Raw genomic sequence first — 23,452 nt, forward strand, 5'->3', positions numbered from 1 at the left:
TTTTCCTACAATTGCATTTACCTGAATTTCATTATTTCCCAGAGTTCCGAACACCCACCTAGCAGCTGTTCTACCTTCTTTGTAATGAAGTGGAAAACCAACAACCTGTGCAAGCATTACAGAGAGATGCGCACAGAAATGTGGACGTGACTTCTGAGCAGTGTCACTAGGGGATGTTCCCCTGGGGCAGAAAGACCCCATGCTCACCATGCTGGGAGAAACCGTTACTGCAAACCTGGAGGCTGCCTCTGTGGTCCCCGCTACAGGGCATCACTGGGCAGCCTGCTCCAGGAGTTCAGCAGCAAGAACTAGCCTGCGCAGCTGGGGTGTTTAGAAAAAAATTATCCATGAAAAAAATGGCTGAATTTTCAAACATTAGAAAAGATGAAATTAAAATGACAGAAGTAAAACTGTAAACACAGTAAGTCTAGCTGAGGCTTTTTACCTTTCATGCTATGTCTTTGTCTTTTTCCAGTTTGAAACTAACAACCTTTTAGAGAAATGATCAAATTGTAAAAGGAAGAAAAGCAAATATAAAGAAGAGGTTAAAATTTCCAGACTCTGTAACCTTCCTATAACATTTAGCTGTTCTTTCACAAACCACTAACAACTTCTAATATGTGTAGCAATAACAAAGATGCACATTACTCACATCAGGCTCCTGAAAAATCAACGTTATTCATCTAATTTCACACCTGAGTTAAATTTCTAAATCATGTGTAAATCATACTGATAGCCTTGGTCTTACAACTGAATTTCAAGGCCTTAATATTTTACTAAGGTAAGCTAAAAGCTAATCTATAGAGGAAGACTCATCAATATGTCAATAATATATCAATACAACAGACTGATATTCATTACTGAACGTTTATTTCACACATATTGACTTCAGCTTATTGCCAGTGTATATATCACAGTTGGACTGTGCCAGAATAAGCCAGAGCTGTCTGGACAGTATATATTGATTTAACACGGTATTTTTTTATATAGCCTTATTGAGTTGATACCTGCTTTAAAACGAAATAGATTTCTAAATCTCATCACAGTTGGAAAATTCCTGTAATCTCCTCCAGTATTTCAATTTCAGCATAGAAAGCAGAAGATAGTTAAAATTAACTTGGCTAGAATAAACTGGTCTCCTAGGTGGCTCCTTATCACACGCACAGAAAGACGATGTTTCTCTTAGGTGTGCACTTTAAAACTCAGGCGATGCCTGTGGCTTAGAAGAAGAGAACAAGGTCTTTCTTTTTGTGAAAGGGGAGGTGTACAGTAGGAGGAGTGTGAAAGAAAAGCATGAAGGGCAAGGGAGCATTCTAGCCTTTTTTTTTTTTTTTTTAAGTTATTTTCCCTTCATATCTTCACCTTAACAGCTATCCTACACAGAGATGTTCCCAACGTTTACAAATCAATAAAGTCACAAAAAGCCCTCATCTCTTCATAGAGGACCTTGGTAAAATCAGAACCAAAATGAATTCAGCAGATTTCCTGAAGATCCTTTTTAACCTTATAACCGTTACTCACTGATTATCAATATGCAAGCCAATTCCCACTGAAGCCAGGGAGATCACTGTATTGACATCAAGCTTAGCAAGAGACACACGCAAATACTCTCAGCTTTTAACTTTACTTTAATAAAGACCTTATTCTGGATTTTTTTTTAACATCCTTACATTTTTCATTATTTAGGAGTAGTAAAGAGACCAGGCGAGTGTGACTGATAGCCTGATTCCTCTCTACCATTCTTTCTGTAAAGTAGTTTTAAAACCTTTCATTCTTAACAAAGCCTCATTAGCAGGCTTCATCCTTTTTATGATGTTTATGGAGACTCACACTTTAACTGTTTCCTGTCTACCAAAAAAAGGACACAGAAGAATAGTGTTCTCTGAACTGACTCAGAAAAACAACAAATTTGTAACTGGAATCTAAAGACAAGTACAAATATTGATTTTTCCAGAGATTCACAAACATTTTTCATTTCTCAGTTTTGACCACTCAAAATCTACTTTTCTAATCCTGTTCTATTAATCTCATGTTAATGTCACTATTCACTAGCATGTGAAAATTCTTACAGTTGTGGGTTTGGACAAAACATTACAAAGTATCAGTCTGGGTCATTTTTGTGGTCAATAAAAATCGTTGCACTACATTTTCTATAATGACTACATAATAAGATTTTACCCAATTTAATATTGCAAGGAAGAACAAAAAGAAGCATTGTTCAAAAAATATTTACCAAAAAATTCCTTAATAGTAACTATTGTTACTTTAATTTTAAAGGCAGAAAATCTTTGTTGAGATAGAATAAATGAAACAGTAAGTACCATCCACTTTGTGAAATATAACTAGTTTAAATTGAGCACTGCTAGAAAGCTGTCAGCGGAATGTTTCAACATCACAACAATTTCTTTCAGAAATTTGCAGGTTTCAGTTGACACATTGCTCAGTGTTGGGACTCATTTATAGAAATGTAAAACTCAGTTACATTTTTTGTTTACTACTTATATATATATATAGTATACATACATATTTTTACTACATACAAAAAAAATACCATGGATGTCTCTATGCTTTAAGAAGGTTGCAGTAGTACTGCATGTGTTGCCTTAAGATACTGATTTACAAATGGCTCCAGAAACCATATATAAGAGATAAGCATATATAAGAGAACTGCTAGTCCAAGATGACTTTTTAACGAAATTTCACGACAGAATACTAACCTGAACAAGGACAAAGTAGCGTTTTTTCCACCGCTTCCAAACCTTCTGTCCTAGAGCATACAAATATCTGCAGAGGAAATAATAAAGGGAATGTTTTTCCATTAAGAAGCAGCATGATATTAGGAGGACCCAATACAAATGAGTGTATTTATTTTCTCTCCCTACTGAGCTTCTTTTTCAGTGTTGTCACATCTAAGAAGTGATTTTTTTCTTCTATTTACTCAGAGCATAAGAACACAGAGACATATTCCTTTTCACTCAAAACGTGACAAAAAAGCAGAAATTCTCTCATGTTTAAGAAGACTAAGCTGCTTATCACTTATATTTCACCAATTGCCTCTGAAAATAGAAAAAAATAGCTTAAAGTATAACACTTTTGACTACACAGAAATACTGAATGTTAGAAAAGTTAAACTCCCCAACATTTTTTTCTTCTCCACTTGGTTTCTATAGATTTGCTAGTGTTTCTCCAGTCTGTGAGAAGTCAGTCACAATGTCAGTATGGAAAAGTGCTCAAATAACAAAATGCCAGCAGATTAAACAAGATTAATTTTTTTTCCAGAGTAAACTAATTTCCCAAACAGAAGCCCTTCACTACTGTTAGATTACAAAAAACTCCTTGTCACCTTAGCACTTACCAGGCTTTGAATCAGACGATGTAATGAGGAGTACCAACCAGTGAGATGATAAAACCCCACATGTTGATACTATTTGGTGTTAGAGGAAGCAGTCCCACTACCAAAGAAGTACGAGCAAGATTTATGGCATTATAGTGACATGTTTTTTTGTCACTGTGGTCATGTTGCACTGTTGTTAACAAAGACAGTAAGACAAAAAGGATGACCTGCAGGATTGTATGCAGGAGCCTACAAGTGGTAAGGATCTGCTGCTTACAATCTGACAGGAAAGCAAAAATTACCTATGAGATGTCCCTTCTGGCTGGCCAGCTTATATCAAGCGCATCTAGTACAAATAGGTGGGTCAAAGGCAAACAAAGATCCAAACTGTTCAGATCAACGAATGCCAGCTTCACAGGGCACTCTCCAAAGGATGGTGGCACATCTGTTATGGAGACATTATAATGACCAGGATTGGGGATGGTTGGTTGGACGGTTGGTAGATGACCAGGTGCCTTTGAAGTAAGAGGATAAGGTCTGCTGCCCTCTAATTTGTGATGACTTTGGGGCTCTGTTTCTTGGTGGTGCTGAACTCAGTTGAAAAACAGCAAACAACCAATATCTCGTTGAAACAGGCAAGGAAGATGCAGGCAGAACCTTTTTCCCCACTTGTCCTGGGCATACACTCAAGAACATTCTTTACTGCCTTAGGTATCACAAAGGAAATTTTTTTGTCAGTGTAATGCTTATTTACCACAGTCAAACCACATAACGGCTCCCTCATTACTACGGCACAGATATCTCGCCCTTCTTCAGCTCCTGCTACACCCACATTGAAGCTCTGCCTCGCTTGGTTACTCTGCTTTTTATTCATACATGAGGGAGGACAATTGCCTTTGTGTACGTGATTACCGTGTGATGTAGCTTTCTTTGAATAGTCCAGATCCTGCCACACTCTTTTTAACTTCTTAATTCTGTGATTATTATAAATTCAATAAAAAGAAAGGAGAGGAGTAAGGTCTATGTCAGAAAGGATACCAAAAAAAGGGCCTACTAGGATTTATTAGAAAGTTTATAATGTTTCGCAACTAAAGAAGCATTTACCTCACAGACTGATAGATGCATATTCCCCTACAAAATACGAACTGTTTTGCTTTTCATATATGTTTCAAAAGAGCCGGGTATGTTCCTCTAAATCATGTTAATCTCTTGCCCCTGTTAATCTCTTTACTATGGCCATAGGGTGGAGAGGGAACAACTGATTAATTTCACTCAGCCTTGCAGTACAGGCAGAACTATCACAAGTTACTGTAAATTCAAAATTATAAAATAAGAAAGCATACGAAAAAGAAATTTAGTAGCAACGTGCACTTTTTATTCCTCCTACAAAACCACTTCCAACTAAAGTATTAAATAAGAGCTTCCTTGAGAAACAAAGGAGTGGAACATTAACTACCTAACTTTAAAATCTGTTGGTTTTAGATAAGATTAGGTAGCGTAGAAAAGAACATTCATGACACTAAGTTGGGATTTAGTACAAAAGTGAAAAGCCTTATGTTACTTGATTTTACAAACCGTTATAAGCACACGTTATAAACTATAATTTTATGTTATTAATCCTTGTGCTGGCGCCACCTTTACTGGTGACAGCTTTTTTCTAATGTGGAAAGTTTCAGCCATTTACAAGGGATATACCCTGTGTTCATCTTAAGTGTGCATGCTCCTGAAAGGTGATGAGATTAATTCTTACTCAAGAGTCTAACATTTATACCCAGAAGAAGCCAAGCATCCTACAGTCCTAGAATCCTTCTCTTTTCCATTTATTTTCCACTGAAAAAAATGGGAAGCAAAGGACAAAAAATGGGAAGCTGATGATACCAAAAATGGGGAAGTGGACACTTTGGAAGGGAGAGCCACCCTGCAGGAAGACCCGGATAGGCTGGAAGAGTGGGCTAACAAGAACCTTATGAAGTTCAACAAGGACAAGCGTAAGGTCTTGGACCTGGGAAAACATAATCCAGGAATGAGCGCAGCACAGGTTGGGATCTACCCAGCTGGGAAGCAGCTCTGTGGAGAGGGACCTGGGGGTCCTGATGGACAAGTTCAATATAAGCTAACAGTGTGCTGCTGTGGCAAAGAAAGCCAACAGGAGGCTGGGTTGCATCAACAAGGGCATCACCAGCAGAGATAAAGAAGTCACTATCCCACTCTACTCAGTGCTTCTCAGGCCACACCTGGAATACTGTGTTCAGTTTTGATCCCTGCTATACAAAAAAGATGTGGACAGGCTGGAGAGGGTCCAGAGAAGGGCCACAAAGATGATCAAAGGACTGGGAAACCTGTCATCTGAGGAAAGGCTGAGAGAACTGGGTTTGTTCAGCCTTGATAAAAGGCGGCTTAGGGGAGAACTTACCACCATGTTCCAGTATTTAAAGGATGGCTACAAAGAAGATGGAGACTCCCTTTTTACAGGAAGTCACATGGAAAAGATGAGGGGTAATGGGTACCAGTTACCCCTGGGGAGATTCTGATTGGACACAAGAGGAAAATTTTTCACAATGAGAACAATCAGCCACTGGAATAACCTCCCCAGGGAAGTGGTGGATTCACAGAATCACAGAATATTTTTGGTTGGATAGGACCTTTGAGATCATCAAGACCAACCAACAAAAAAAAAATAAAATCCCAGAACACCAAACACCAAAACCAAACCAAAACAAACGCCCCCTATCATTGGACACTGTTAAGATTCAGCTGGACAGGGTGCTGGGCCATCTTGTCTAGACTGTGCTTTTGCCAAGTAAGTTTTGACCAGATGATCCTTGAGGTTCCTTCCAACCTGGTGTTCTATGATTCTATGACCTTAGAATCTTGTTAAATTTGGACAGTAATACCCAGGATTTGTAGAAACTGCAGTTGATGTCTAGAACAAAAAAAGTCTACAAAATCCAGTTTCCAGCATTAAATCACACTTGCATTTCACAACTGGAGCAGAAGATTGAGAGGTTAACAGATTCCAAAGTCCTAGAGCTAAGTTGAAGAATGTTTTATTTTTAAGATGGGGAATTGCATCATTTTTCTCAGGTCTCAAATAAATGTCAATACCACAAACTAGACCAGACCCTCATAATGACAAGCTCACAGAACTGCAGCCTGCTATTTCGCTACCCGTATTCTGCGTATCTGTATTCATCTACAAGCCTTGCTCACTCCCTCCATCCACAAATATGTGCACAAGATGCAGAGTGTTAATTCTTCAGACTGTTTTAAAAGCCCTCAGCAGGAACAAGAAACACACAACAGCCATTCCTTCAAACACTGTACCTTTCTTTAGATAAAATACTCTGTGCAATACAAAAAAGAAACTAATATTCACAAGCAGCTAATTCCATATTTCTAAAAATTAACCATGCCATTTGCTACAATTTTACTCACTCAAATTTGGGTTCCAGAATTGGGTTAATCTAAAATAATTCTTTAATTATTACAGTTCAGCTAAACACTGAGAAGGAAAATACTGAAATAATTCCCCTGTATCTAAGCACTGAAATAGCAATTGCTTATTACTAAATAGATTTATTTTGACTTCTCTTTAAGACTACCTTTTGAGAGTGTTTAATGAGTAGACTAACAAGAAGGTAGTAAAGATTGGTTTTCTGATGCACATAAAACCAGATAGAGATGGCAGATTTTTATTCTGTAAAATTATATTAATATAAGAAATAAGATATGTATACATGACATCTATATCTATATATGTGCATATTAGAAAGCATATTTATAGTCAGTATGTATGAGCTTGGTTGCCTTCTTCGGTCTTTTTATATTACTCACATAATTTCCAGTACCTTAAGACTAATACACCTGCTTTTATACAGCATGTAGAAAATAGGACCTTGATCAAACATGTTGAGTCATTAAGTGCTACACCAATGTATTTTCTAACACAGTTTTGTAGCAATATGAAAATGCAACCAAACATACAAACCATGCAATCACTTTCCTGAGACTTTCGCTCTTAAAAAACAGTTCTGTGATTTTCTTTTCTTAAACAGAATTTAATACTGCTTTCTTTCTCTTCACTCACTCCCAAATTAAAAAGTAAAAACTGGATTTGTATGAAGTCACAGATTTACCTGATTATACCTCAAAATTCTTATAATATTGTAGAAAAACAAATATTTAAAGTTTTAAAGTATTTAAATATTTTCCTGGAAAACAAATAAAAATACAAGCAATTCATTTCCTCTACAAAATATAGAAACACCTGGATAAAAATGTTTTATATATCATCTTGTCTCAGTCAGTATCATTTTCTCCTCTGGAAACAGAATAAACAAACAGATCAACCATTGTCTTTAAGAAGTCTGAGCACCACTATATTTTAAATATATAAACGTTGAATATTTTCAAAGTGCATTTCCTTCTGTTACAAAAATGCAAAAGCATACTGCAAAATATTATAGTTCAGTTTCAATTATGTGATGGCATACACAGGAAAGAAGATGGCAGCTTATTTGCTCTAAGTCCACGCTGTGAGAGTGCAGGGTTCTACTTTTTGATGAAAAAATCAGCACTAATGAATAGCTGAAAAACATAATTGAGTGTGGAATACCGGAGCTATTCACTGCTGGAGAAATGAGAAAGGACTTATTACTTCTACAGAGATCATTTTTAGACTGGCCTTTTTATTCTAAGGAATGAAGCAATCTATCTACATCTTGAATGATAAATTCTCTACTTGTAAAAGGCTTCATTTATCACAAACAATGAAAAAAATATAGAAAGAAAAATCAATACGTGTAGCAGTTTAGTCCAGCAAAGGCCTTTCTTAAAGAGAAACCTCAGTCAAGGTTGAAAGAGCAATTAATGCAGTCTCAAAAATCTGGGCCACTCTGATAGAGTTCGGTTAACATGTGGCAGAAGTAATCATCCACTTGTGAAAATGATTTTCAGTTCATTCTCAAACACCTTTCAGACACTCATGATCCCATTTAACTGACAACAATACAGGCTATCTGTGGGCATCATTGCATTTGCTGAGAGAGCCAATGGGGACCAAATGCCCACAGGCACTTTCAGTCATCCCTGCACGCTTGCATAAAAGGAATCTTCCTTGCACCGCATTCCTTCTTTTATTTAACCCCGCAAGATTAAGCCATTTTTTTGTCTTCAGCTGAGGACGAGAGAGAAAACTGATTCAAGACAACAATATGACCCGGGTCATAAGAAACCTAGCTGTAAACATTCTCGGATTCATTTTAGTACTCTCTGTGCTCTTGAGAAAGGGAACTAAATAAGCCTTCAACAGACGGAATGAAAAAAATCAGTGTCAACTTCTACTGTAATTATGCCTTCTAAGGATAAAGAAATGTTGAAGAATGTCAAGTAATACAAACGGCACAGCCACAGAAAACAGTTTCATTTATTCCAATGAGCAAGATACTCACAATATGAACAGGAAAATCTGTGGGGACTTTTTCCCCCCTAAACAACTTTTCACTTAGAGTACAAATGGTTATTGGTATGCGGGAAGATCAGATAGGCCTAGTTTCTTTAACTGTGATATCTTACTGCACTCCCAAGCGCTTCAACATTTGTGAAAATGCAAGCCAGTACTTATGGAACCTGTGAAGTCACTGCAATGGCAACTTGAGAAATATTAATCCAATTTATGTCATATCATGAAACCTATTTGGTATGTAAAGTGGGAGTGTTTATCAAGACAGAAAAACATCCTTTAGCCTTTAGAGAATTCCATGCAACAAAAGAATGAAATCCTTCAGATGCAAAATAAATGTAGAAAGTGCTCCAATTCTAATGTAATCTAATTGTAATGTAAACTGTGAAACAGCTGGTGCTGAGGAGCAGACATCCATTCTCTGTGCTTTTTGATGCAGCTTACTTTGGTCCAAACCCATGGACCAAATAGCTACCAGTGGTTGCAGCACATATGGGTGCACCTCTGGAGCTCACCTCTTGGTTCAACTTCATCTAAAAGGGTAACAGCCCGTGAACACAAACTGTTCTGTGATATCAAACAAAGCACAGTAAGCAGGAAAATTGAGATCAGTTTTAAAAGTGAAAATCTGAATTTGAATGCTAATCTTCATGTAGGAGAAAAAGTTTCAATCGCACTGCTCTCCTTTGAGCATACCACATGGCTGTGGAAACAGTCCTTTAAATTGCCAGACCGCAAATCAACTCAAAAGCATCCTGAGCGTCCAGAAACATCCAGGCACCCAGCCCAGATGCCTCTCCATCTCACTGCAAGCACATGACAGTGCAATTAGAAAAACTGGTGACCCTTCTTCCAGACAGGCAGTGATATTCTTTGTCATCTAGAAAGCCTAAACGGCCAAGTGCCTGTTAATATGAAAAATCTACTTTTGTTTCTAGGTCATACACTGCTACTGATGGAATCAGTCAAAACACCCTGCTCGGTGTCACACTGGTGTAAAACAAATCAATGAACTAAGCTGCCAACTGAAGTAACTCCAATTCTGGAGCGTTGAAAACATCTCACTTTTGGGAAGAGCAGTGAACTCTTTCAGGAATGACACTTGGCTTTGGTCATCTCTGGCTGGTTATGTATTTCTATTCACTGCCTAGAAAGCTACTTTTGAGTTGAAATAAATTTAATGTCATAAAGAATACAGACCTCAGCAGAGCTACTTTTGTATTTTTTTTTTTGGTAATAACACAAATAAGCAGAAGCGGCAGCACGTATTTCCATCTTAAAGATTGTCAGTTCTAAGTATTTTCATAACATTTGTTGCCATCATCACTAGTAGGTATTTTAAAGTTATTATGGATTATCATGAAGAGGTACATCTTATTTATCAAAGACATGAGGAAATATGTCACACCTGGTATCTCTATCTGTGATTTTAAATGAAGCACAGAAATTACGATAATGAGTTAGTCTAGCACTTTCCTTCCATTTGTGCACACAGAAGATAAGTATTCAGAATGTTATGGCATTTTAAAAACACTTAAAATTCTTAACAGTTGGATTTTTTTTTAAAAAATCCCTAAAATAATTCAATTAAAAACACTATTTGAAAACATCACTGAAGTTTTGAAGCAAATCAGTTTAACAAATCCTAACTTATATCTCATTTTTTTCTTAACAGGAACATTGCTCAACACTTGAGTAGTGCTTTATGAACTTCAGGTACCTACTGCCTCACAACAGGCCCAGTGAGGGAAGTTAGCATTATTACATTGGCTTCTGTGGAGGGAAACTGAGGTGGAGAAAAGCAAGAACTGTTCAGAACCCAATGTCCCCATGCAGCAGAAGAAACATTCAGGAAAGTCTCACACCAGCCCTTATCTTCCAGACATTAGAAAATGCATTTCAGAAGCCGGTAAAGCTGTTCAGCCCTTTCACCCCATACGCCAAATTGTCCATGAATTAAAAAATATAAAAGAAAGTGTTCCAAAGGGAAACAGCAAGTTAAATACATTTGTCTTTGCAACTCCCCTATGCCACTTTCAGTGACCATGTTTCCCATGTACTTTGGACGGATCCAGCGTAAAGTACTTGAGGCATATTTTGTCGTTGGAGCTTTGCAAATTACCCTGTGGGAGCGTCCTTCTGTCTCCATTGGCTATACCAGGGCCCTACAGTGCCAAGGCTCCAAACTCAGGCGGTGCAGTGAGTTGCCTGAAAATAGATGAAATGAAGGAGACTTTCTCTCTCTCCAGGAAAATGCAGTTACCTTCTTAGAATTCACATACAACCTTTGAAATAGCAGTTTCTCCCCACGCAGCAGAAATAAAAAGCTTTTTATGGGAAACTAAGTGATTTTCTTCTGGATTAAAATTTTGACACTTCATGCTCTCATACATTGGAAAATTCCCTTTTAATCAACCAGACTTCACATAAACATTGGAACCAATGAATACCACTTCTCTTTCCATCCAACATACAACAGCAGAAAAGCACACAATGCTGCCTATATCAGTGGCGTGGACTGTCTCTGTCGCATCTCTACCACATCTAAGGAACGTAGGAATAGTGCCAGAGATTAATTTCCATTCTCAGACAGCAAAGCGACTGTTATGGCTTGTTTCCATGAACTCAAATCAGTTACATATCATTGTGCGCTTTAGGCATTCCTGGACAGGTTTGTGAAAGAGAAATTCAATGGCATTGAATGTTAGTATACGCAAAGAACCACGTCTGGCTCAGAAAGTCCTTGCTCTGCAGATGGATGGAGTCTGAAAGAGCACTGAGACTACTCTTAGGAACTTTCTCAGTCATCTGCTGCTGGTCACAGTGGGAGATATGATACCAGGTCAGATGAACGTTTGGTCCAAGACAATAAGGCTAATCTAACATTCTGATAGGGACATTCTGCCTTGGAAAACCTACCAGTGCAGAAAAACAACTGTAGGTGACCCTCTCATCAAAAGTTAGAGTCAAAAAAGGACTTTTATACTTCTGGCTGTCTTTTTATGATGACAGAGGAGTAAGAACAAGGAAGAAAACTTTTATAGTATGGCCCAGCCAATCAGTCCTCTTAAAATATCCATTTTAAGAAAGAATACATGTAGCATTTTAAAGATGCCAAAGAAACAAAAGGACTTCTGATCCCATGTCACTTCAGCTCTTTTTAAGAAACTTTCTCTATGAAAGAATGTGGAAGTGGCCACCCAAAAGCACATTCAGGCCTGTACCTTGTTCCCAACAGGATGTGGAAGGAAGCAGCAACTGATGGATGCGTGCAGCTAAACATCCCCAGAATTTTCTCCTATACTCACGCTATTACTGGCTCCAGGAGTTTCTCTATCTAGAAGTAGTGTCTCTGTATTTGCTACTTGTTAATAGATTTTTGTTTCAATAAATTTCCATAAAAATTTTCTCAACCCTTTTAAACTTCCAATATCTACACCTAGTAGCAGAGTTCCACATCCTAACCGCCTATGCCTAGAAGCAGCTCTTTGGTTTGCTCTGACACTTACACCTACTAGTACTATTTAGCCATCTTCTTGTAGCACTGGAAGAGAGAGCTTCCAGTGTACAACAATTTACATTAGAACCGTTAACATGATTGGATGTTTATTCTTGGAAATGCCACACAGAAACAAACAATCTAAAACTGAATTCCACAGGAGTTATTCTAGGAAATGACAGAATTGCATCACTGTGAAATATAGCCACCTTAAGAAATGTATTTTAGTATCCCTTCACGGAATTCAGGATTTTTTAAATGGATTAAGATAATTAGGAAAAAAAATAAAATCCTTAAGAAATGTTAATATGCTATGAATACCTTGAAAATGGCTTTGTTTTCACTGGTTAAACAAAAACAAAAAAAGTGATAGACAAGATAGATATAAGCCCAAAACAACAGCATGGATTTGCTCTTTGTCAAAAGTTCTTTACCGTAACAAATCCATAGAAAATAAAAACATTCAAATACACTGTCCTTGCACTAGAGTTATTAAACCGTAGCTGATTCGCATGTGCAGCTGTAGAAGTAGGACTTCAGGAATACAGAATTTACCACCTGTGAGGGAGCATCAGAGCCATCTACTGGGGTCAGCCCATTCCTGCTGCACAGGATTGCTCTGATAACCAACTGTATCCCCAAAATAGCAATACTAAAGTGATATTCAACTGCGAAACTGCTGTTACATTAAAATGAAATAAAATTCCATAAAATCTAAGAGAAAATATAAGTTGTAACACTGATGAATTCGATGTGAGGGGAGGTTTGGGTGGTTTCTCTTCACTTTAAGTTTTGGAAGTACTTTTTAAAAAATAGCATATATTTTTATATAACACAAAGGGTAAAATGCCTTCTAGGAGTGTTTTGGTGATGAATTTAAGTGGAACAAAAAATATAATGAATATTTTTAGTATCATTGATTATTGTTCAAATCTGAGATTGAGATTTTTCAATCTTTGTCCCCAAGCAGAACTTTACATGTGTATGTGTGTATATATATATCTTTAGACATACATATATAAAAGGACTAATTTCTGCTATTTCCTGCAGAGTAGTTCCACTGTCCCTTAAACCTAATGAAATAGCTACCTCCACTCTCCAAATATTTGATTTACCAAAATACTATAACAGATTTTATTGGAATTTTCAGAGCTAAGTTTCCAACTAGGCTTTAATAATTCCCACATTAAATATTTTTAAACCTTCTTCTAAAATAGACTGTATGTATACAGAGAAAAACTTCATTTTTATAGCTCCTAAGAAGCTATACTTGGAAACTTCTAAAATTAACATACAGCCTATTCTGTACAGGCTATGAAAATATGCACTTTTCTAAATTATAAAAGCTTTCACAAAACAATATAAACAATCAGAAGTGAGATTAATTTAGCTGCGATATAATCATGTTCCCATCCTCTCCCTTAATTTAACCATGCTGCCCTCCTGTGGATGTCAGCATATGTGTAAAGCAATGGCTCAGGCTATGGAAATCTAGTTCAAATTGATGCCTGCGACCTGTTTGTGACTGATTTGGAGAGGAAAGAAAATGCCACTGTGTAACCACAAAAAGAGGTTAAATTAAACTTCAAGGCAAGGACTGTGAAACTTATATTTTAAATAGTTTTAAAATTAGTATTTTAAATAAGCAGAATGTCTTATTATTCTACCAATCATGTATATATGGGAGCACAGAGTCATACATATTAATAACGCATTTATTCTCAAATTAGGGGGAGAACATTCATTGCGTAATGACAAGTTACTTCATTTGTTGAAGTGCTGACACAGTTGAACACACATATTATAAAGATTATTCAACAACTCAAAAAGCTTGGAAATCATTTGCAAAACTACCAGTATTTGGCAAATTGAAAAAGTGCCAACTGGTAAAATTGTGATCTCTTTTTCCTGGTACAGATATAACAAATACATCTTGAGGGATAATTGAGTCGAAAACATGTTATGTCTTTAAAGAAAAATATCAAAAATAGTTTGGAATAAAAGAATCAAAAATTAAGGACAGGTATAATAAATTATTCAAATAACTTACCTCATGCAGAAAAAAAATATTTTCTTTTATCAATTACATTTCCATAAAGTCTCTTCTATGCTCTGTTAGTCAGATTTGTTAAATCATTCGTTAAATCATTTTGTATCAGTACAGAACAGAAACTAAAACCACTGAAGTACAATACCTGGAATGACACAACGCTGCTGTTTTTGTTCTAGACTAAATTTGTAAATGCTGACAAATTATGCTTAAAGTCTTAATGAATGACTTTCTTTTTAAGCCAAGCCATTCCCTGCCAAAATATTTTATATAGTATTGGAATGACTGTGAAATAAATAAAAAATCTCAGGAAAGCGAAAAACCGTAAGAAATTATTTTGGAAAAGACAAGGCATTTAGATTAGAGATGCTATTTTGTGTCAATTAGCGAAGCTGCTAACATGCCATATCAATAAAAAACAATTGACCTAAGTAGTGGGGCTAATTAAATGAAATAAGATAATTAAATGCTTCTCAATATATAATAAAAAATTATGGCTGAAAGTGTTCCATAATGTTGTCTTTTTGTTTTCCTATTATCTGCTTTTCTGCTGAGTTTTAATCAGTGTATCCATATGCATAAAAGACAGATAGTGTCCAGATGTTAATGTGTTGGTGGCAGGAATCAGGTGTTCAATTAAAATTTATTGAGTGTGCAAGGAAAAAACCCAAGCCTTCCATTAAGTAGCATACATACAGCTCAATTAAAAATGAATGTAGCATTTGTGATTAAATTGAACGCTCACATTCTAGAATGGCAATAAAATTTTACATGACATATGATTACTTCATTAACGTAATCATCATACAACTAATCCACGGATCAGAGTTATCTTCCATTTCAAAATGCTTATCTTCCGTTTCAAAATGGATCCATTGCTTCTCAATATACAAAATAATGGTAAAGCTGCACTTTTTTCTGATGCTTTTTTTTTTTCATAAGTAGTGAATGAAATAAAAGCAATGGTAGTATTTTTAGGGATCTTAGTCTAGCACGTTCTCAGCTTCTGGCAATATTTTTTACATTTAATAGCAGCCCCAGTTGTGTTGCTTGCATAACAACTCCAATTTCGCTTAAATGCATTCATTACTCAGGATGTGTTTCTACATGGCTTGACAGAAGGATCCTTAAAATGACATCCCATGCCCAGGTAACATGGTACCTCTTCCCAGCCTACTGCCCTTAACCTAAAAGGAATCATTCTGTAGTCTTAAGTCTTCAGACTGTGGCTTCAGATTTCAGCTTGCCCTTCAAAGCTAAGACTTACAACGAGATGAAAAAGGCTAGAGAGCCACAAACATTCAGTTTTAGAACAGAGACTGGCCATCAGATGTCCAGCTGTGAGGGCAGCACATCCTCAGGCAGACTTCTCCACGCTAGCACTACTACGAGCTCAGCCAAATTTCTTATTCTCTTCTACTTGGTCAATAGCATGGTGCATTCCACTTAAAACATTGAACTCAAAACGGTTTCAAAATTTAAATAAGCTTAAAGTATCAGTGGTCAAAATTGGAAACGGAGGAACATGTGATAATAAATTCAAAGCCACTGATTTACTGAACAACGGTTACTAGTTTTGTATTTCGGAATCTGTTCTCTCACCAGAACCATACAGCTTTTCACCTTTGGAATAAACGTTGACAAAAAGCAGATGGCAGTTTTGGGCTGGCAATCTTCTAACGCTATCAAAGGAGCTTTCCATCTGCTAAATCCGTGGAATTTGTTCTGACCCCGACGGAGACTGAGCAGCGGAGCTCAAACCTACACCTACCACAACACTTCCCCTGCCAATTTGTCCCCGGTTTACTCCATGAAAGCAGCATGAAAGACAATCTAACAGGTCTTTTCTGTCTCTTGCTCCAAACACAAACCATGCATGGGACTTGAGATACCATTTCACATGCATTTTTCACCTACCTGATCTCTTTTACCCTTTATGCATAAAGTGGAAAAAAATCCCACACATTATGGAAAGGCAAAGCAATACCACATTGGTGAACAGGCACAAAGTTAACTTAGGACAGGATTAAATTAGAACGGGTTTGTGACAGTAAGTATGCTGAAAAGATTATTTGTAGTACACAGTGGACTCACTCTTCATTACAGTTTTTATTTAAATAAAAAGACAAAGTGAGCTCACTGTGCAGAACTCTGTATGAAGGCACCGCTACACTGATGACATCGCAGAACCCACCAGCCTACCAAGGTGATGCTGTCACGTTGCTTACTCGGGGATGTGAGGTGTACTGGAGGCCCCTGACAAAGTGGTACAGCGGGGAACTGCCAACACCGTTTGCGTTGACATTTAAGAGGACGTGGACTATTTAAAGGGAGCTGGCTGTGATGAAAATACCATTTGGGCAAAACAACAGCAGTGCAGGGCATGGGGACTCTGTCAAAATTAAATGCAATACTGTAATCATTGAAATTATACTACTGTGATGAAAAAAAGCCCACTAAATTGAATTTACAAAAAGTTACCTCTGCCTTTACATCCAGTATCATGTTACAATAACTTCCTCCCATATAAAATAGTGTATTCTGACTTGAAATCCACCCTCAGACACAGTACAGCACAACTGACCCTGCAGTATCTAACTGAGCCAGCATTCTGGCACACAGAGAGCATTAGACTCATTACATACCATTAGCATTTAAAATTAATTTTGCTGTTGTAAGTGCCTTTGATTTTGTAAGAGTTTATATATCAAAAGAAAAAAATTAGATGAATTTTACCCTCCTACAAGTAACAGATGGACAGCGCAAGTGGCAGAGGGACCCAACAGACAGGTGGCATGCCCCCACCCTTGCAGTTAATAGTACTGGCACTCTCTGTATAGAAATAATGCCAGGCCATGCCAGAACATATGCAATGTCAATGTATGTCAGGTGGAAATAACTTTTTCTTAAATTCTGTGTCACAGATTAGTATATGGTACTGCATCTTTCCCTTGCATGATATTTGTGCTATGCCAATTGGTAGCAGAATGAAGCAATATAAACAAAATCTAAAACAATTATTTCAATGATGTTTGGTCCTGAAGTCTGGTAAAATAAGAATACTGCTTAGGTGACTATGTACAGTAACAATGTTATGAATATCACAATCAGTTACATCTTCATTACTACAGACTCATGCACGCACAGGAAGTTTCCAAAGAACTTTCAAAAGGAACTTAGATGGCAAAAAGTTAAAAATTATAATACAAAATAAATAAAAATATAATACAAAAGAAATATATATATTATAGTATATATATTTCTGGAACAGATTATGAAGCAGGGATACTTGCATGTGATTTAATTTTAAAGATACTGTCAGCAATATTTTGCATGTATTTACAGAGTAGTCATTTTTTTCTCAAGTTTCCAACAAAACTAAGAGTAAAATTCAGCTGCTGTTCTGAATGATACTTTTCCAAAGCTATGGGAACTGTATAACAAAGTGTAAAGAAATTAAAGCTAAAGAAGCCAACCTGAACATTCCAGTCAGACCACAGTCTCCTTAATTAGAGTGTAGAGTTACTGGGAAGTTCCCACTACTCCAAACTTATTACTGCAAATTTAGGAGACCTCTGATGTGATAGTTTTTTTTTAACTGTTCACCATTTATTGTAGTAAAGATAAGCAGCCTACTCTATGCTCTCATTTTAGTAAGATAAATGATGCAAATGATAAAAAATGACCTGCCTACATTTCACTTCATGTAGATGTAGTGACTAAACTGCTCAGATCATGATCTTCCATGTGAGGACCTAATAAGACACATATTTTGTTACAACATAACAACATATTTCTTTTTAATACTACTGTTTTTTTCAGGATTGAACCTTTGCTTGAACCCCTGACACGGGCATCAACAGAAGCTGCTGCCCAGTTTTGCCCAACTACTTTTAGGTACTTAAATGAAGTACCTAAACAGAAAAGGATGTATCTAAATTGGTAACTTAGTCCGAATAAGGAGCGTGCCTTTGAAGAGAATCTCCCCATCGCCCCCAGTTGCAGCACTTGGTTCACACTGTGGAATGGATTCAGAGCATGCGAACTGGACTCCTCTTGCCCGATGCGGTGCTCAGCTAGTGCATCTCACATATTGCAGCCACTGAAGGGCAGCCAGTCTAGGACAAGATCAGGCAGAGACTCAACTAAATCCCCAGAAATGCATGTTAGGTGATTATCAGGTCCTCAGCAACCACCGAGTTACTTCACAGATCTGTTTGGGCCCACTTCACACTTGGCTCCCTTTGTAGCCAAGAAGGAGGCACATGCCAAGCACAGCTCAGCTCTTCCAGATTTCCAGCATAACTCTGGTAGCCATCAGTGGCTACAAATCCTTCATGGGTGCCTCATTAGAGAAGCCCGGAACTCTTTGCACCTTTCATCCTTTAATTCTTTTCTCTCCACAGTAGGATCATCGCATGCAATTTGCCATCTGGGTACAGGGCTTAATCTCATCCCACTGCTGTAAGAAGTGGCTGTTGCTAGAAGGTACACAGTGAACCAGTCTCTCTGATGCAGTGGTGCTGCATTCAAATTCGCTCAAGTGGAGTAGCCGTGAATTCGGAGTCAGTCACATAAGCTATGTCCCCCGTCACCATCATTATGGTCTGAAAGTGAGCTCTTCTGTAACGTGATAAACTGAAAATTGCTGCCAAGGATTTTTCCACTTCTTCCCCCCCCACCCCCTCCTCACACATGCACACAAAGATCAGGAAGTCTAGATGGGGAGAGATTTAAAGTTGAGAACTGCAGACAGAAATTTGATAGTGTAGACTAGAAAAATCTACCTAGCTGTTCTATGCGTCACTGAGATGCCCAGTCATAGGTTCTGAGATCTCACATTTGATGTCCAAACCATGACAACAACAAAAAAATTGGCATTTACATCTGAATGCAAGGTGCCATTAAGATAAGCTATAAGAGATAATCCACACCAAAAGAATAAGAGTTTAAGACCCGGTGAGACTGCAACATAACTGCATTTAAGAATGCTGAAGAGAGAACAAGGTACAAAAACCAGTGTGCCAGAAACAGACTGGTGCCAAGAGGACCAGCTCACTCCAACTGATTATTCTGTGGGGCTGAATGAGGATTTTAGTAAAGACGAGACGAAGGATTTGACACGCAATCTGTACTGGTTATGAGGATTCTCCATGCCTAATGAATTAAGCATACTCAGTCCTAGCGTAGGCAGGAAAATATTGAACAAGTGTTGTTAAAGTTATGATCTAAAGACGAGAGATACACAGCTGAACTTACATAATTTTGCTCATGACAGCTGAAAAAAACCCATCTCAACAATTTCAGAATGTCCTGGTTTCAGCTGGGATAGAGTTAATTTTCTTTTTAGTACCTGCTGTGTTTTGGTTTTAGTATGAGAATAAGGTTGATAACACACAATGTTTCAGTTGTTGCCAAGTAATGTTTACATTAGTCAAGGACTTTTTCAGCTTCCCCTAGAAGACAAGACAAGCTGGCCAAAGGAATATTCCATACCATAGGCATCATGCTCAGTATATAAATGGGGGTTGGCCAGGGAGCAGGAATCCGCGATTGCTACTTGGCATGGGCTGGTGAGAGCAATTTACGTTGTACACTTTATTTTTTATATTATTTTACCATTATTATTATTATCATCATTATCTTCTGTTACTGTTCTATTTCTCAACTCATGAGTTTTGGTTTTTTTTTTCCCCCCTTCCTTTTCTCCCTGTTCTCCCTACCCAACTCGGGGGGGGTGGGGAGGGCAGGGGAGTGAGCGGCTGTGTGGTTTTAGTTGCTGGCTGGGGTTAAACCACGATACAGAATGGTGTAGCTTTTCAGTGAAATATAAGAAAAAGGAAGACTCTATAAAAACAGTTTTAATAATTTTTCTAATGTAAGAGTAGAATCATGATTTAAATATAAATTACATAAAGTTCCTAAATCTATTCTCAGGTCTTTTACTTCATGTTTTAAAAAGTTATGAGTAAGAACAAACAAAAAATTTTTCTAAGGAAAAAAATAAATTTTAAGTTTCCTGACTATTAACCTTGCTTAACCCATAGACCTTTTTCACATAAAGTCTGTTGTGGTTAAGCTAAGTGAGTTTGGATCTAAATTTATATCTCAGCTTTTACAAATATTTCAGATTAATTACTATGGAATGAATGAAGAATGACACCTTAATTAGCAATGCTTCTCTTGGCAATTAGGATTCTCTTGGCTTCTCTTAGCAATTAAAGTGGCAGCGGCATATCATTAAGGTCTTCAAGATTCCCCATGCCTCCTCAGAAGCAATTACTGTGGAAAGCACTGAAAATCAGGCTCATAGCTATAATCTGTTCTCTAAGGATCCAGCAGCAGGATAAACACTTTTGCTTCTTCCTTCCATAGTAATTTTGCATTAACCCATCATCATTATCCAATCAATCATTAACGTAATTTTAATGTGTCATTTTTCATGAAGTTCAATTTTCATTTTTAAAAAGCAACTGATTACAGTGAATTGATTTTGCAAATGGGTATAATATTAAAAGAGAGTCAACACATTAGCACTTTTCTCCATGGCAAAATGAAATACTAACATTTAGCACAATTTAAACTAGCATAACAGAAAATACTGCTATGAGACACCTTGGAATAATAATAGTAAGGCATCCATACATCACTAAAAGTGAATTAAAATCAAGCCATTCTATCATGCTTCTTATAAAGTACGCAGGAAATTTTTACCTTAGTGCATGTTGCCTTATGAATGTAAAATTGAAGACAGGTTTGTCAGAATTCAGCAAGAAATAGAAGAAAATTACAGCCATATGAATGACACTTTTGACCCTCTGCCTAAGCAAAAAATATACATGATTGCTTATTAACTATGGGCCAAAATGTAACCAATATTTCTGCTGAATTGTAAAGTGACTGTTCTAGTTTTTGAATTTTGTGTTACTTTCTCAGCAGTGTCATTCCAGGTGTCAGAAGCTCTTGAAACACTTGGGCTTACACTGTGCTGGGATTTATGAGTCTTGTCTCACTGAAAGGGATACTCACACGCTTGTCTTCAGGGTCTTGGATCTCTGGAGTCAGTAACTGTCTGAGAGTTACCACTGAAAAGAAAGATAAGATAATCTCCTCTTCCTAGGCTTTAGTAAAAGGCTCTTATGGTTTCAAAAGAATCAGGTAACTTCATGCCGCAGGAAGAGTAGTTACATTACAGATCAACAATGCCAGTCCTTTCCAGCTCAACGTATTCAGCAATGACTACATTTCATGAAGTATTCTGAAGTTTGCAGCCAGGATACTTTTCATAGTAGTTTCTGACATATCCTTCTGCAGCATCATTCACTCAATAGAGAAAATACACTCTACACATATAAATGTGTGGTGCTGGATGTTAGATGACGTTTTGGAATAACTTGGTGTAAAGAGAAGAGCAGCCATTCCTGAATATGCAGTGGTATTTCTTTGCTGCGCTGTATACTCCCGTTGTTGCTCACATTTGGTACTGAAACTCCTTTTTTTCTTCAACAGTCAACTGTGTTTGAAATTCAACCAAAGCCTACTTCATCAGCTACACAACACATCTTCCATAAGTGGTGTTGAGTAAAGCACTGACATGAATTGTTTGCTTCAGCACTGCAGAACTACACACAGCTACTGCACTTGTTTTCATCAGTCATAAGATTTTGGCTTGTCATGCTTGGTCTAGGTTGACTATGGATTGGGTAATGAAGCTTTGCAGTTCACACCTCTTCTATCTTTGAAGCCAATGAAACTTAACTGAAACTCCGCTACTTCTTCATGCCTTCCTCTCAGAGACTACAACAAAATCTTTCATCTAGTGCCTCAAAGGTCCTCTGTATCTGGCAAGCAAATATGAGGTCACGTTGTCCATGCTTTGAGCCTGAGATATGAGCCAACCATAATGCAAAAGTGTGGTGACCATGTTGGCGAACCCAACAGTTCTGCAGTGCAAGTGTGGGCACCACATTGTCAGGCAGTTTTTGGTCAGGGTGGAGAGCTGGCCAAGCACAATTCTGCACGCATCTGCACTCTTACACACACACCCCTCCTTAAAAGTATGCACCATGGCATGCAGTACGGATGGCCTTGGAGATCTCAGTGTAAAAGATAATGCTGCCAAGTCTCACGCTGACCTCCTCAGATGGTCACATTTTAAAGACTTTGTCAGAATAGAAAGAAATCTCTAACTCACTTTTGCCTGATAAAATTTCTTTATTAGAGAATTCCCTTTAGACATGTCTACTTTTGCTCATCATTCATGAACAAAATATACTCTTTTCATCTTCCCTGAACTCTTTTCTAAAGAGAAGTTTCTCTATATTCAGAAACATCAGTAGATGAGAATGAAGTTCGTAGGACCACTTGGGCACTAATTTTGAAGCCAACTACACTCAGCAAATGTCCCATTTGCCAGTAACAGGAGAGACAAGAAAACCTGCTGGACGCTATAAAATCATAGTTAGAGAGACTAAATTCTACCTAGACCCAGCTGACTTGAGTACACACTTGATTCCTGTGATGGGATCCTCTTGCAGCAGACTGCTAGCAAGGTAGTACATCCCACAGTGTTTCCACATGCTACAACAAGATTTCAGAAGGTAACAAATGAGACAACCTCAGGAAATAATAGAAGCATTTTCGGTTATATAGTTAGTGAACCAAGACTCAGATGAAGACCAAGGCTCCCCTTCATGGCAGACGCCCTTTACCCACACATGAGGAATGAGTAGCAGAGGATTCTCTTTTCATTAACGGCACAAAGGTAGTTTAATACCCTCCCATTGGTATATGGATTACAGGTCATCCCAAAAATACTGGATGGCCTGATGTTGCAAATGGCACTGGGCAATCTCTGCCAGATATTTGTAGAAAGATTTAGCTCCTAAATGTATTTGATACTAATAAGGACTGATTGTAATAGAAATTGTAATAGTAATTATAAAGAGCACTGATACGCTCCACCCATATTTCTTAGAACTCTGTTGCTCTTATGACAGGATAAGAAGATGCTTTGAACAAAACCGCAGGTGTTAAAAATAGAAACCAAGTATGTCTCTGCCAAATCAAACAAGCTATATGTGTCAGAGGACATCACAAACCCTAAAC

General features: G+C 37.5%; 1 protein-coding gene across 15 annotated transcripts in view; it reads right to left on the bottom strand.

The window, feature by feature from the left end:
- CADPS2 (calcium dependent secretion activator 2) overlaps positions 1 to 23,452 on the bottom strand; it is a 318,019-nt gene that overhangs the window by 116,340 nt on the left and 178,227 nt on the right. For all 15 annotated transcript variants that reach the window (XM_074168769.1, XM_074168768.1, XM_074168766.1 and 12 more), the window contains exon 9: positions 2,718 to 2,784. In XM_074168769.1, the coding sequence (XP_074024870.1) occupies positions 2,718 to 2,784 (67 nt within the window). The remainder of the gene's footprint in view (positions 1 to 2,717; positions 2,785 to 23,452) is intronic.

The sequence above is a fragment of the Numenius arquata genome, chromosome 2 (assembly GCF_964106895.1).
Source record: "Numenius arquata chromosome 2, bNumArq3.hap1.1, whole genome shotgun sequence".
Classification (NCBI taxonomy): domain Eukaryota; kingdom Metazoa; phylum Chordata; class Aves; order Charadriiformes; family Scolopacidae; genus Numenius; species Numenius arquata.